The following is a 15,415-nucleotide window of genomic DNA, read 5'->3' on the forward strand; positions in this document are numbered from 1 at the left end:
ATTTATCGAGAAAATTAATTTTTCAAGGATTAAATAGTATTTGTTTTTATAATTGAGATTAAATATTGTGCTAATTTATTATATTTCTGCATTGTTAAAAAACGATGTGACAATGTTGCAGCGCTAGAAAAGGATAGCGCTATCTGCCTTGTTGAATGATAGGCAAGGATAGCAACGCCAATGATAATCAAATATTGCCAATATAACGTGGACCTCATTATTAGAAAATAATATCATTTCTATGATATCCATAATTTCAGTGCACATTGTAAATGTCTTGACCGAGGCATTAAACAGGGCATCTTCACGGCAATAAGTAACTTTTAGTGAAAAAATTATTATTTTATACTATACATTCATCATTTATTAAACAACAAGGTTTAAATAAAATTGACTTCAGTGATAGTAACTTGGGAAAAATATTGTGTGCAAACATTTTGCCTAACTCGATAGATGGTCAAACTCAGCAAAGCTAAATTCTATCTTTTTTGACAATGACTGGTTTTGCACAAATTCAACTGAGGAATAAAAATTTTCTTTGACATTATCAAACATGTACCTAAACTCATTATTTTTCTAACCGACCAACAAGATTATAAAATTAAATAAATTACTTGAATGGGGGTGAACAATTGAGATAAGTGCGGTTTATATTTCATTTTCTCACTTTGATATTTCTATCAATTGAAACTGCAAAAATGGAATAAGTACATATTTTCAAATAAAAACAATTCAAGAGACGTCCATACCTATAGACGGAGGTACCTATTTTTATTCAATCAACTAATCTAGTATTTATTTTCATTTGTAGTTGAACGGAGGATGTTATGACATTTAAAAGTCAAAAACTGGGAAGGATAAGCAGCTATTGTAGAAGCTGAAATAGAAGCTCAAAGCACAGTTTCAGAGTATAAATAAATTTATTGCACATACTATGCATTGTTGCAAAATTACCACAATAATACACAATTCCTGCAAAACAACAAATGAATCACCACTGGATGAAACATACAGTACAATAAAACCAACAGATATTCTATAAAACTAATCATTAAAACCATCCTGAAAATCCGTGAAACTAAAATTTAAATATACTTCAAAGTCAAGTTTTTCTACAATCTAAGTTTAAATAATTGATCTATTCAAGGTAGTAATGTGCAGATAATATTATTGTATTCCTTATTTTTGGAGCACAGTTGAAAATGTATGCTGATAACATTGTGAAATGGAAGACTAACGTAGTCTGCGTGAAAAGCAGTGTTTTGTCAATTGCTGTGAAATTAATTTCAGTCATTACTTTCATTGTCAATTTTCGAATTTTTTACACATTAGTAGAGATGTTTGTGTTTCTTTGGAGTGAATTTTAATATGCTTGTCAAAGGCACTTAAAGCCAAGGATTTATGTCATCAATACTTTGTATATTATTTTTGTGCTACTTTGAAACTCAAGACTAATGACACTATCGAGAATGTTCATCCAGTTGAGTATTGGTGAGTGCAAAAAGAATTGAAACATGAATAATATCAATAATGACTTATGAACTTTACATTTATATGAAACATCACCTTGGCAGATATAAGAAGTTATGAAAGAGAATGGTTTGGTTTAAGAGTATTACAAGAGCTTAGTTAGATCTTGAAAATGATTGATATTCGATAATTTTCCACAAAAATATATTTTGAATTTTTAAAAGATTTCTATTAAATAAAATATGCATTAAATACTTCAAAATAATAAATATATATATTAGCCTTAGCTCTTTTGTCACTGACACAACTTAGAATACCTGCTCAAGCATAAATGAAAGATGATTTATACATGATGAAGAATAGATAAGTGAAATGTTTCATTTGCATCAATAAAAATAAGCAATAAATAATCCTTATTGATAATGGATTCCTATTATAATCTTAATTATACTTATGAAAAAATATTCAAAATAATATCAGACTATTGGAGTGATACGGCATATTAACTCACTTTACCAACAATGACAGAAATCCAAATTCTAGTTGAAGCCTCTCTTCTGCTTATTGAAAAATTCAATTAATTTCATCCAATAAAAATAAAACAAAATATATCGCCCATGATAAAACCACTAAATTAAGTACTGCAAATAATAAATCTAAAAATCTTGCTTCATAAATTATAACAAAATAAATATTATTACATTCATTCAACAACCGATAAAAATAAAATACTGTCTCTTGAAAAAACGATAAAAAGTAGTAAATGAAGTAAGTACGGTCATTTGAATTTTATACAATCATACAAACCATATAATATGCCCAGCATTTCCAGCTTAAAAGTACAATGCACATTGTAAATTACGGTATAGAATGTTATGCATTATGCCTACTATGCAATGTCTATTTGCAAAAGTATTGAAATATAGGCCTACGAATTAATTGAAAATTAACAATTTTACTATAATCAACTAAAAATTACTTCACGTGGGTTTAATTGCTATGAATAAAACAGCGTTAATTGAAAAGGCTGATAATATGAGATCATGATGTTTGAGTATTTGATGTCTGTATTCATGAATATAATTTAAATAGACTGAAATATCATATAACACAATTTGAATCAATATTCCCAATCAAGGCAACCCAAGTTTAAATAATATTTTAGTTTAATTTCAACAGTATCATTATTAACTGATTCACAGACCTAACATTTCAAAAAGAACTTAATCTTAATACATCAAAATATCACTAATATTTCCTATAAGGACCCATAACCTGAATAATTTTATCGATTAATTTCAATTTTTACAATTCTATATTACTTCTCACTCGAAAATTTCTCAAGAAATTACTGCTTTGCACTCCAAACCTACATTTCACAACACATTACTGACGATTCACATAGTTTAATAATAATGAAAAACAAGTCAAAAATGTATTATACAAATTAAACCGATATCAATCAAATTTACTTTTACTATTTGCAATTAATTAATGAACTCATTAATGAGTGACATAATATCATCATAGGAACCTTAAAAATTAATCAACACTGTTCAATAGAACCAAACATAATTATCAATAAAAACAACAAATATTTATGCTGAGGAGAATGTGATGATCTTATTTTAATAAAATTTATATATTAAAAATGTTCAATATAGTGAGTGATGAGTTTTATCTATTTACAAGAAAATAGTACATAATATCTATAGGTTATGATGAAACTCATAATATGTGATAGAAATTATAAATATCAATATCATTTATCCAAGTTCCAACAGTGATGTGATACTGTGCTTCAACATTACTTGCAATTATCATTTAAGTATGTTACTAATAAATTAATGAGTTTCTAGATTCAATGTGAAAAACAGTTTGCAATTTCATGTTGGCAATGACTTTGAATGACATTGCATAAATTCTGTGAAAATGATTCAAACATCCAGTAACTTATAAATACGGTAGAGTACAAGCCATATTCAATTTTACATACTAGCAAAACCAATTCTCAATATGTGGATACGAATAGACATTTTTCAATTGCATGAGAAAGAGATTGTGCGTGAATGAATAGAACCAAAAGTTCTAAAAAGTTTTAAAAGTTTATGGCGAAAGTGTAGGATGAACCGATGTACCTAGAATGTATTTTAGGTTCCTTGGAATGAACGTAACAAAATTCAATTATTTTTGGTAAATGATCATCATTTCTAAATGAGTCAAAGAGTTGTCTTAGAATGTCACGTATCTTGAACACTTCTTTTAAGTTTCAAGACATATTTTCATGGTTAAAAATAAGCGCTTTATTATTTATTTATTCCTCACAGCAATACCAACATCAACATAAAATAATAATATATAATAATTATTATTCCCAATTACACTATGAAACTCCTGAATTTCGCCAATCCATTATTGTTTATACCGAATATATTATAACTTTTAAGTAATGTTCGTACACTTTTAATATACATAACATTTCTGCTGGGGTTGATAATAACAAAATAGACTTGAATAAAATATTTGAACTACTCGTATTAGTAAGTAGAAAGAATAAATAACTAATAGAGTTCAATTGAAACTTCCTATCAACTAAATGTGAAATGAACAAACAACCAAACTAAAACTTCTCACAATCACGATTAAGATCTTAGCAATTTATTTCAGTTCCGAAGTATTTTTAAAAACTCCAATCTGGCTAATCAATAGATGGACTAGGGAGTAAGTCTAAAATATTGGTTCAGGACATAGCCTATATAGAATACATAGTCGATTTAAAATTATTTAAAAATACAGTAGAAACGGCATTATCAATCTTATAATATTATTCCATACCTCTATTGCTCTATCAATTTCAGAAAATTGTGGAACTAATGCTAAGTTTTCCGGATGATCTCGGTTGTTGCAGCCGAGAAATAATATGTTTTAGTCAATTCAACATGAATAAATGATGGGAAAAGTCGAAGAAAAATAAGATATTTACATCAATAATGTTTGTCACTTTGTGATTGGTCACGCTTTGAGTAAAAGTGTGAATCTATACGAAGTTTGTCTCATATTTTACAACCGATTGATCGGAGGTTTCTACTGTATTTCCACAATACCATCATCATAATATCAATATCGTTACACATTTTCATCCAATAATCATAGTGGGACGTAATTTAATAGCGAACATAGTTTCTATGGTGTTTCCACGTTTTCATTCAATGTTCAACGTGGTACGTGATTGAATAGCCTAAATCGCTTCTACTTTACTATCGATCTACGATGAACGTTACTACTAAACTATCCTAGCACAATAAATTCAATTCAATGCTTGAATTGGGTAAGAAAGTACTTCAACGTACTTACTACGAATCTGGCACTTGCTTCCTAACAGACGGACGGACAGCAAGCGATGGCCTCTTATGTGAGTGTGCGCGGCGCGTGACGTACTGACAATACAGCTTGAATCGAAGCAATGCGGTGAATTCCACTACGTGTTCATAGTTAATCATAGCTCCCGAACTCCAATTTCCAACTTGGAATCTTCAAACTTCATTCACAAAATCAATCCGGGTGCACATACTTCTACAAACTTATAAACTTGGTAAGCACGATATTCTAGATTAGATGGATCCTAGAAAGCTCCTAGAAGGAATTTCGTCATCCTTTCTCAACTATCGGCCAATAATCTAGACTAGTATCAAATTTTCACATTACAACAGTATCTTACTCACAATTTTAAAAAATTCCACAATTTAATTGGACAGTTCACAGATCATATAATTACTACATTGAATGAGAAAATTTGATACTACATAAGATTCTGGGAAAGAGATTACGTCAATTCCTAAAAATAGCTTGTACAAGATTCTGGAGTTTATGAGAACTCTCAACTTTTGTGGTAACAAGCTAGTTTATCTTACACAAACGTTTCCTTCCGCAGAAATTTTTGGAGTGCTTTCCACATATGCTTCCAATGTTGCTTTGCACATCATATTTTTAAAACTATTTTTCACAAGAACTTCTTTTGTACAGACATCAATAGTTGCTTTGCACACAAAACTTCAACATTTGTTTTTCGCAAACTCTTAGAATTGCACTTGAACTCCTAACAATGCTTTTCACAAACTCCTAGAATAGATACATTTCTAGAACTCATGTATAATTGATTTTCTCTCCTAGAATTGCACTTAACTCTTTAAGCTGTTTGCTGCAAACTTCTAGAATTGCACATGAACTTCTTGCCTTGCTTGCCACAAACTTTCGAATTGCACATGAACTCCTCAAGTTGTTTACCTGAGACTTCTAGGATAGCAGCACATCAACTCCTCAAGATACTTTCCACAAAGTCCTACAATTGCACACAAAATTCTAGTATTGTAAATCAACTCCTGAAGTTGTTTTTCACACAAAACTTCTAGTATTGTAAATCAACTCCTCAAGTTGCTTTTCACAAACTTCTAGTATTGCAAATCAACTTGTCAAGTTGCTTTTCACAAACTCCGAGAATAGCGCACAAACTCGCAGTTAGTGTCCGGCACTAACTTTCCGAAGTTGCACAAACCTGTTAGAGTGGTTTGGGAAGAAAGCCCTGAGTGGGTTTGCGCAGCTTTCGGTGGTTGGTGTGCGCATGAGCAGACCTCTAGAGTTTGCAGAGACAGAAGAGGAGGGGAATGAAGGCGCCGATGGCAACGAACACAGGAAGCATAAGTGATGAGTCGTCGACAGCGTAGGGGTCGGGGGTGCGGGGGCCCGACGGCCGTCGAGTGCGACCCCCCGCGCCCACCCCTGCCCCGTTTCCGCCCTTGTCACCCTCCACCTCGTCCACCACCTTCCAGTCTTCCATCTCCGGCATTGACGGCAGTTTCGGAATGTCTACAACACATAATTCGGTCATTGTAGGTCTCAGGGTCACTTTCTCAAAAAAAGTTGAACTCAAATACTAGTTTAAACCATCAGCTGACTCAATCGAAACACATTATAATAAATGAAACCATACATTGATTAAACGAGTTCAATAGTCAAACCAACTTTGGAGAAAGCGACCCTTAGCAGTACAAATCTCATTAGTTCAAGTGTGAAAACAATTTGTTAACAGTAGATCGAAAGCCAAATTATAAAAATGGCAATGGAAAATGTATGGGAGACGTCGGTTAAACTAAAGACCTTAACAAGATCATTCTCCTTATCTAGTCTCACTTTCCGCTACCAACTTGTGTACAATCACTTAGCGGCCTAGTCATTAGTGACTGTAGCAAATGAAAGATAGAGTATAACTGAGTCATACTTAGGGCCGTTTGCACAGTCAAAGCTTAAACTGAATTTAATCACCTGGTTGCTTGAAGTCAAAATGAAACACATTATAACGAACGAGACTTGGTACGGTATAGATTCAATTCAGTTGAAATTGAATTTCGATTAAATTGTAAATGTGCAAACGGTACTAAAGCGGTCGTCACACCAACGTCTGCTGGCGGTAGCGAGCTCGCTCCCGCGGAGGTAGTTTTTCTGGAAGCAGTTCGCCAGCGGTAGTTTGGTTTTGTTCTTGTTTTGATGAGGCTGATTCTCTAGAAGTGGGGGAAGGCCGGCAACCAGAGTGCTGTACTTCGTCTCGTGCAGTACTGTACTAGTGTCTAGCTCTGGACTGTCTACTATCTAGTAGCAGAAGTGTTCGACAATGGACATGACGCTAAATTTTAGCGACCAAAAATCACTTCGTAATAATGTACCGTGGTTAGAGGACAGTAGCTCCGATCCCATATTATGGGTCGTTTCCTCACTTCTTCAATTAGGTTCTCCATTGAAGCAATAGTTGATTAAGAATAGATTAAGATTAAAGAAATATAATTAAATAATTTAAATAAAATGATGAACAACGAAAATGACAATGCAACAACGGAAGACAATGCAAATGACAATAGCTCAATTCCGACTGCAACACAAAATGTTGCGACGCTGTAGGCATGCAAATGACTCGTTGTTACGTGTGAGTCTCGGTATTCTGCGCATGCGCTACCGATGGCGAAGTTCTGGAGTTCGCTTTCCATGTTATTAGATTGGCCAGGTCAGACCGAGCTCACTACCGCTAGCGGTACTCCCACTAGGAGACGTTTCAAAAGTTCGCCTGGCTCGCGAAGTGAAACTACCGCCGAGGAACTACCTTCGCGGTAGCGAGCTCGGTGTGACCTGCACAACTTAATAACATGGAAGGCGAGTTTTTTGACTTCGCTACCGCCGCGGACGCGAGCTCGGTGTGACCTGCCCTTAAAGTATGGTTGAAAAGTATGAGAACGGCTTAATATTTTATATATACAGAGGTAATCTGAAGTAGAAAACTTATTGATCTGTCAATAGTGCCAATGACGAAGCTGACTGAATTTTTATAAGATCCTAGAAAACAGAATTACGGCTAAATATTTAACAAAATGCAATAGATTCAACGGAAGTTTAAAGTGTACATTATATTTCACCCTATAGTGCGGTCCACGTTATAATGGCAGTGTTTGATTAGTAATTTGCTATCCTTCCAACTATCATTCAACAAAGCGGATAGCGCTATCTCTTTCTCGCTTTGCTCTGTTGCCAGATCGTTTTTAACAATTTAGAAATATGATTAATTAACAAAATATTTCATCTTGATTATGAAAATTCATTATGAAATCATTGAATAATATAATTTCGTGCTTGATAAAATACAATTAATTATTTTAAACGAGAATGAACATATTACATCAATACCCTCCATAGAAGGCATCGACAAAACAGATGATCGGCAACGTTGTTCTCCTATCTTTCTCCATTGCCATTATAAAGTGGACATCACTATAGATGAGAGGAGATGGGAGGAACAAGATTCATTTTTTCAATTCTATCTCTTTGTACGAGTGAAAGTTTCCTGATAAGCTTGAAGACACAAGATTTAAGCAATAATAGTGTTATTCTAGATATACTGGACTGTATGCATGAAAACTGGAAGTGTGAAGAAGTTACTGCAAATATAAATTGTATCAGATGTATGGGCGAGATTAAATAGACATAAAAGAAAAACGCAAGTAAAAATTAAGATTAACAAGAAATAGAGCGCAGCATATCCAATATTTATGGCTTTTTTGTTCAAATTCAATTTTGTCACCACCATGAGAATTTCTATTTATTAATCAATTGATTCAAGTATCGTTTACTGAATTAAATTATCATAGCAATAAACTGAAATTTAACGATAGGAAAAGGCACTGAGCATAACAATTTTTAATAAGATTATTTCAGTTGGCATCTCACTTACCCGAAGCTTTTCCCTTTATCACATAAACAGCGTTAATTTTTGGGTTGTCTCTATATCCCTGAAAAAGCAACATAAATCATTATTGAAGGTGATCTCTAAAAAACATAATCACAGATTGTCACATTTTGTTAGTCACAAGAAACATGGTTTTACCTAAAAATCGAAATTTTCTTTGATCAAATTAATTCTCCAATAACTTTGATAAAGTTCAGTACTGTGCACACAATCCAAATTAAGAAGATGAAAAATTAAGATTGGTTTTTGACTTTTGATTTTCCAATCACACTTGAGTGGTATGATCATGATCATAGGAGTGCTGTAGTCGAGTGGATTAGACGCTGGCGTCATAATTCAAAGACCCGGGTTCAAATGCCGGCACGGGCAAGATATGTTTCCAATGGACACGCTAAGCCATCGGTTCTGGCTGCCTAATAACAGTCGTTAGGTCATGTCAGAGACCCTGAAATTGATCAGGTGCGACCTGAAAACTCTGGCACCAGACCTGAGCCAGCCAGGTCACACGATATTATTATTTTCATCATGATCATTAATAGGTACCGTAGTATCTGTCAAATGTCAATCTGCTTCTAGTAGATTTATAAAGCATTGGTTGATATTGCTTGAAATGTGAGATGAGGCTACTTGTAAAAATTTACTCCACCAACCAAGAGCAGAGTGCATAAATAATTACATTTTTGAACGAAGAACGCAGATTAAAGAGCTAGAATGATTGATTATTATTTTATATGAAGCAGGATTTAATAAGATTAATAATTGCAAACCATATTCATACATCCACTTTAATTCAATGGAGGATAAGGAGGGTGACAATAATTATGAATATGAAAGGAACATTAAGATTTTATAGCAATGAGGATAATCAAACTTTAAATTAATTGTCGGTGAGTAGCATGGGTAGTTTCACCTGATTGTTTTTTCAACAGTGGTGGGTTTACGAGCTATGATAGTAATGAACAAGATAAATGATGATAGAATGTAACTTTTCGATCGTACATCCAAATATAGTCTTAAGCTTTCGGGACTAGTTATCAACATTATTATCCTGCATCGGGATTAAAATTCTACACATAGGACAGTAATTATTATTCTTGCCAAAAGTTGAGGATGAGATTTTTTTTTCACTATTCAATATTTTGTTTTGTGAACTCAAAAAGTAGCATCAATGAATGGAAGCTTTGATTAGAGGATTCGTTCACCTTGTATTTATTTAAACAATTGATTAAGTTGTCTTTCAACAGACCATAGCTTGGGTACCATCTTCATATAACAACTTTACATACAGATACCTATCATAATCAAATATTCATTGTTTCAATTATTCACCTACGTTTATTCTTTTGATGACGTTTTATTAAGTTAATTCTTACCAATCGTAATCAAATGTTCATTGTTTCAATTATTCACCTACGTTTATCCTTTTGACGAGAAAATCTACTCTGAAAGATGACATTTGTTTAGCATCTCCAGTCAAAATGTTTTTATAGTTTGAGAAGAAAAATCGGAACAAGATGAGAAGCTGAAGTTGACAATGATTGTACTTTGCACAGTTAATACATAAACGATGGCTTGTTTTTAAAACTAAGTTTACCCCAATAGAAGCATATTCTTTATTATAATATTGAAATGAACTACAAGGTAGGATAGTCAAACTGCACTATTTCAGGTATTATAATAAAATTCAGAGAAAATATTTTCAAGTCATATATTCCAACAAATTGTAAGAAAACACATGGAAATTTTGGTTTTATATGAAAATTTGTTACTTTTTGAAAATTACCCCAGTAAGATGTCGGTCATCAATTTGCACACATTGTTTCAAGTCTTACACTAAAATTCTCACTAACACGTAAATAGACAACATTTTCGATATTTGGCTGTTCAAAATCCTCAAGAATTTCATGAAAGGCCACTACATTCGGCTAAAGTGACTGCCTGATGTGCTATATACCTTCAAATGGAAAATTGGTCCATTTTGAGGATGACAAAGGTGACGCCTTCACAGTAGCAACAGCTCTATATGTTCAAATGCTGAACAGCTTCCTCGTTTCTGAACTTCGACGATTTCATGTGAATGATAACACTCTTTTTCAACAAGATTAAGCTGCTAGCCATATGGCCAGAGCATGAATTGACCTCACGAGAAATATTTTACAGAACCTTGTGATCGAATACGGATAACACAATAAATTAGTGCAATAACACCAGAGGAGTTACGGCGTGTTAGTGAGAATTTAAGTGTGAGACTCAAACAACGTGTGTAAGATGATTACTGGAGTAATATTCAAAATGTAACAATTTTTCTGTTAAAAAAAATTTCCATTTGTGATCTTACGATATGTTGGAATATATGACTTTTGTGAATTTTATTTCCATACCTGAATTAGTGTAGTTTGACTGCCCCACTTTGTATAGTACAGTTAAACGTTTTTGTATTATTTATTTATTGGTAGATACAATCACAAATCATATAAATATGATAAGGAAGGAACAACAGGGTTGGCCCAAAACTGTCGTTTTGGCGAATATTGCAATAATGTATTGAATACGATGATTTCATGATTATGTGGATGTGTCATTTACGAATAAATAAATAGCAATCCTCACAAAGTAATATTTCTCATCATAAATAAAAATATATTTTTTCCGTAGAATCATTAAAATCTATGTCAAAATTATTCGCTCATCACCAATGACGATTTTAAAAAGTATTTCTTCAAATTATAAGGCGTGAATAATATTTTTAATTCTATTACATACACCAAATATATAGGCCTCTTCAAGAATAAAATATTTACAGCAACTAAATTACGATGAAAGGAATCCAATTCATTGAAGTAAGGTGATAGTATGTCATCCTACTATAGTTTCTAAGAGGACACAAAGTTGTCGAATAAGCGTTAAATGATTGAAAAATATGGAAGGTTTATTAAAATAATGTTGTTATCCAATCAGTAATCACTAATGAAAAATAATTGCTTTGGTTGTAGTTATTGTTAGAAACAGACTCGAGCTAAAACCTTATAAAATACATTACTCAGCCTGAGCCATTATTCATAAATCTAAAACCACTGACTGCAAAAGTTATTGAACATTGCAAAAACTTATTTTATGAACTACAGAAACGTCTTTGGTCACTCACTTAATGAAAATAAATATTACAATAAAAATAACATTACTTATATATAATCCTATACTCCAATAACTAATTATATCCAGTTTTTTAGTACAAGATTTCCATAACAGTGATTAATTTTTGAAGTCTTGGGTCATTCCCCCTTTCTTATCTTCCTACCTTCCTTATCACTCCATTAAAATATTTGTCAAGCATGATCTCCTTGGGGTGAAACTTTTTGATAAAATAAGCTGAATGTTTCGCAGTTTAAATGAAAATTCCACAACTTGTCGTATCGCAGACTGCTGAATGAAATCGTTCACTAAAAAGTTTGAACATAGTACATACCGTATAATACGTCTGTACTTGCGCAATAGAAAGTATGTGTAGCTGTACTCAAGTACTTTAAGAACAGCATTTATCCTTTTTCAACATCATCTCAGAAAATTATTTTAAGCTCAAAAAATAATTTATTCATACAAGATTCCGCAACCTCTATGCGGTTTATAGGCGGTATAATGATGAGAGCTTACCTTTATAAATTCTATTCTAATTTTTCCTGCTCGAATGTCAGATTCTTCTTCGCTATAGTAAAGTCTGCCCTGCTTCACACTGAACGGAACATATTCGTCATGAGCGACACCTTGACCAACTCTGTCATAAATATCCAAGTCGGCCACAATTGTATGATCACCATTTAGAACAATATCAAACACCTGTAAAATGCATAGGCCTATTAATCAACAAACACATTCATTGGTATAATTGACTTTAATCAATCTACGTGGCTGTAACATATGCTGACGACCTGACGTGACAGACAATTTGTTAGAAGTCAGTAGTTTTACTGACTTATTCTGAAGTAAAAACTTTTAAGTAGAAAATGACAAATCAAAAATATATTAAAAGAATAATTTGAAAAAGTATAAGTTTGATATTTTGTTATTGTTCATATAGGTACAACAAATAAAAGACTCAAATGAACTTACTTTTCTTTAAAATGGGGTTTTATCGAGGATTAGAAATAAGATGGTGAATTATAAAGTACCTACAGCAAACATTTTTATATAGATACAACAAATAAAAGATTCAAATAAGTTTTTTTTTAAATGAGTTTTTATCAAGGATTGGATTTAACAGTGTGAAATATGAAGTACCCACAGCAAACAATTAATTAATATGATGATAAAATACTAAACTTGAACTTGATAAAAAACAGCAGGTTTTTCAAAGTTCTACAATATTGAGCAAACACTTTTACTGTATTTGTTTATTATTTGGATAATAAACCTTAATAAGTATTATTCAACCCTATCGTCATTTATCTGCTTGCATAAAGTAAAAATAATCTTAATGAACAAAATATGTAGCAGAACTCACCTTCATATTTGGAGCATTGAAGTAAACTTCACAGAATTTTAGCACCATAACATAGTCACCATCCTCATTGATGGGAATGTCATAGCCAAAAGTACTGTGATGATACCTCTCTGTTTGATATAGCACTTGGTCATTTGCTGGAACTCTAGCAATAAGAAGTCTTTTACCATAATCTGATGCGGTTCCCACTTTGCCGAATAATGGGTCCCGATCATACGTTATTCCCATACTGTCCGTAAAGGCGTCACCACCGGCATTTATAGCGTAAATAACCTCACCAAAGCTAACAACATCACACACTTTTATTAGGGTTACAAAGAATACAATTACCGTATTCAATAAATGCTTGGACATGTTTTCGGCGTTTGGTAGGAGTTTACAACACAATTTTATCTATCTAACATTCAATTTCTTTTCAAGCAACTAAAAACGTATTTGTAAATCAAAGGTTTGAATTATAAAATTCACTGCACATCAGTAATTGAATAATAAATAAACAGTCGCTAAATACAAATGAATGTTTTTAACCTACACAGTGCACTTCACATGCGTACCGGCATACTACTTCTCAATCATTCCTATTCGTTTAAACATAACGGTGACGAGTTTCACTTTGCATACGCGTTATTATTATTTCGACACTCATCGAATTCCTCAATCAAATATATATATATAATGAAGCAGAAGCAGCAATTTTAATAATCGGTTTGCTAATTTGTTCTACTTCGGCTGCCTTCTTCAAGACAAGTCCAAGTCAACTCGTCATCTGATTTGCACTGTTATGTTGGCTATACTTGCGTTGTCACCAATAATAAAGTAAACAGTAGAAATAATTTTGTAAATATTATAAGAAAACAATGAAAAATTTCAAAACAATTATTTTTTTCATGATTGTTGATTTATTTACCGTACTCATGAGTTGAATAGCAACTTCTTTGATCCATCGCCCAGGTACCAGATTAGCTACAGAATATTTTGTTTGGGAGCTTCAATGAGGCTGTGACAAATAAGGCTGACGACAAAGATAAGTTGACAGACTGGAACGTTTTCTTAACCTAGTTTGTCGCATCAGTCAATAGCAGGGTCTACTTATTAATTAGGAATGTGAAACCACCAACCACAGATAATGAGAGAATGGAGTTTGTGCTGAACCTTAACCCGGTTTGTTGCTGCACGCACACGACAGACTGGGACTACTCAGAAATGTGACCTGACTGGCCGCCAACCCATTCTATCATAAGCCTAATATTTTTTGTCGTTATATGGTTTGATATGATAAAACCATATGTTTTCGTTGTCATTGATTCATTCATAAATATCAAATGTTGTTGATCCGTTACTAGTAGAAAGTCATGTTCAATTTTATTTGATTAAAGCTCTACTGGTCTACTTTCTATTTGGATCCTACATCAGAGGTTGAAAATGATGACGCATGTAGTAGAACATACATTAAGAAGCGTTTTATTACTCTAGATAATCTAAACTATTTCAGACAGTTATTGACTACTGCAGACTGGTCTGATATTTATACCAAAGATGTAAATAGTGCTGTTAGGAGCTTCTTATATATTTTTACAAAGTATTTCAATGTTAGCTGTCCATACATAAATGTTAGAAATATAAATGGTAAGAAGAAAGCATCTGTGATAAACTGGTTTACTCCTGAACTTGATAGTATGCGTAAACTACTTCTTGTGATATATTATAACAAATGGAAGAGCACTAATAACCTTGAGTATAAAATTATGTTCAAGAATTTAAAGATAAAATACAAGAAAGAGATTTCTAGGGCAAAACTTGTAGCTAATGGTAAATTTATTGCTGAGGCTAAAAATCAATGCAAGGCAGCCTGGCAAATTGTCAAAAATGAAGGTTATCTGGTAAATTCAACAAAACAGGTCATTCCAATCTCTCCTGAGCAGTTTAATAATTTTTTTGTTAATGTGTCATGTGCTACTGGTAATATTCAAACAAATAGTAATAGTACAAATGATGTAGACTTCTCTGATCTTTTAAATAATAGTATCAATAGTAATCTGAATAGCCAAAATTTTAAATTTAAGAAGGTTGATGAAACAATAATTAGTCTTATTATAAATAGAATGAGTCACTCAAAATCTGAGGATGTGTATTGTATGTCAAATTATTTGTTGAAAAATGTA

At 32.6% G+C, this 15,415-nt stretch overlaps 1 protein-coding gene across 1 annotated transcript; it reads right to left on the reverse strand.

The window, feature by feature from the left end:
- Positions 1-901: 901 nt before the first annotated feature.
- Positions 902-14,019, reverse strand: LOC111044605 (malectin). Its single transcript, XM_039436255.1, has 4 exons — positions 13,254-14,019; positions 12,407-12,589; positions 8,741-8,798; positions 902-6,333 (listed from the first exon to the last, which is right to left on the reverse strand). The coding sequence occupies exons 1-4, from the start codon at positions 13,605-13,607 to the stop codon at positions 6,101-6,103; spliced, it is 828 nt and encodes a 275-aa protein (XP_039292189.1). The 5' UTR covers positions 13,608-14,019; the 3' UTR covers positions 902-6,100.
- Positions 14,020-15,415: the final 1,396 nt, after the last annotated feature.

Source organism: Nilaparvata lugens, chromosome 10 (assembly GCF_014356525.2).
Source record: "Nilaparvata lugens isolate BPH chromosome 10, ASM1435652v1, whole genome shotgun sequence".
Classification (NCBI taxonomy): domain Eukaryota; kingdom Metazoa; phylum Arthropoda; class Insecta; order Hemiptera; family Delphacidae; genus Nilaparvata; species Nilaparvata lugens.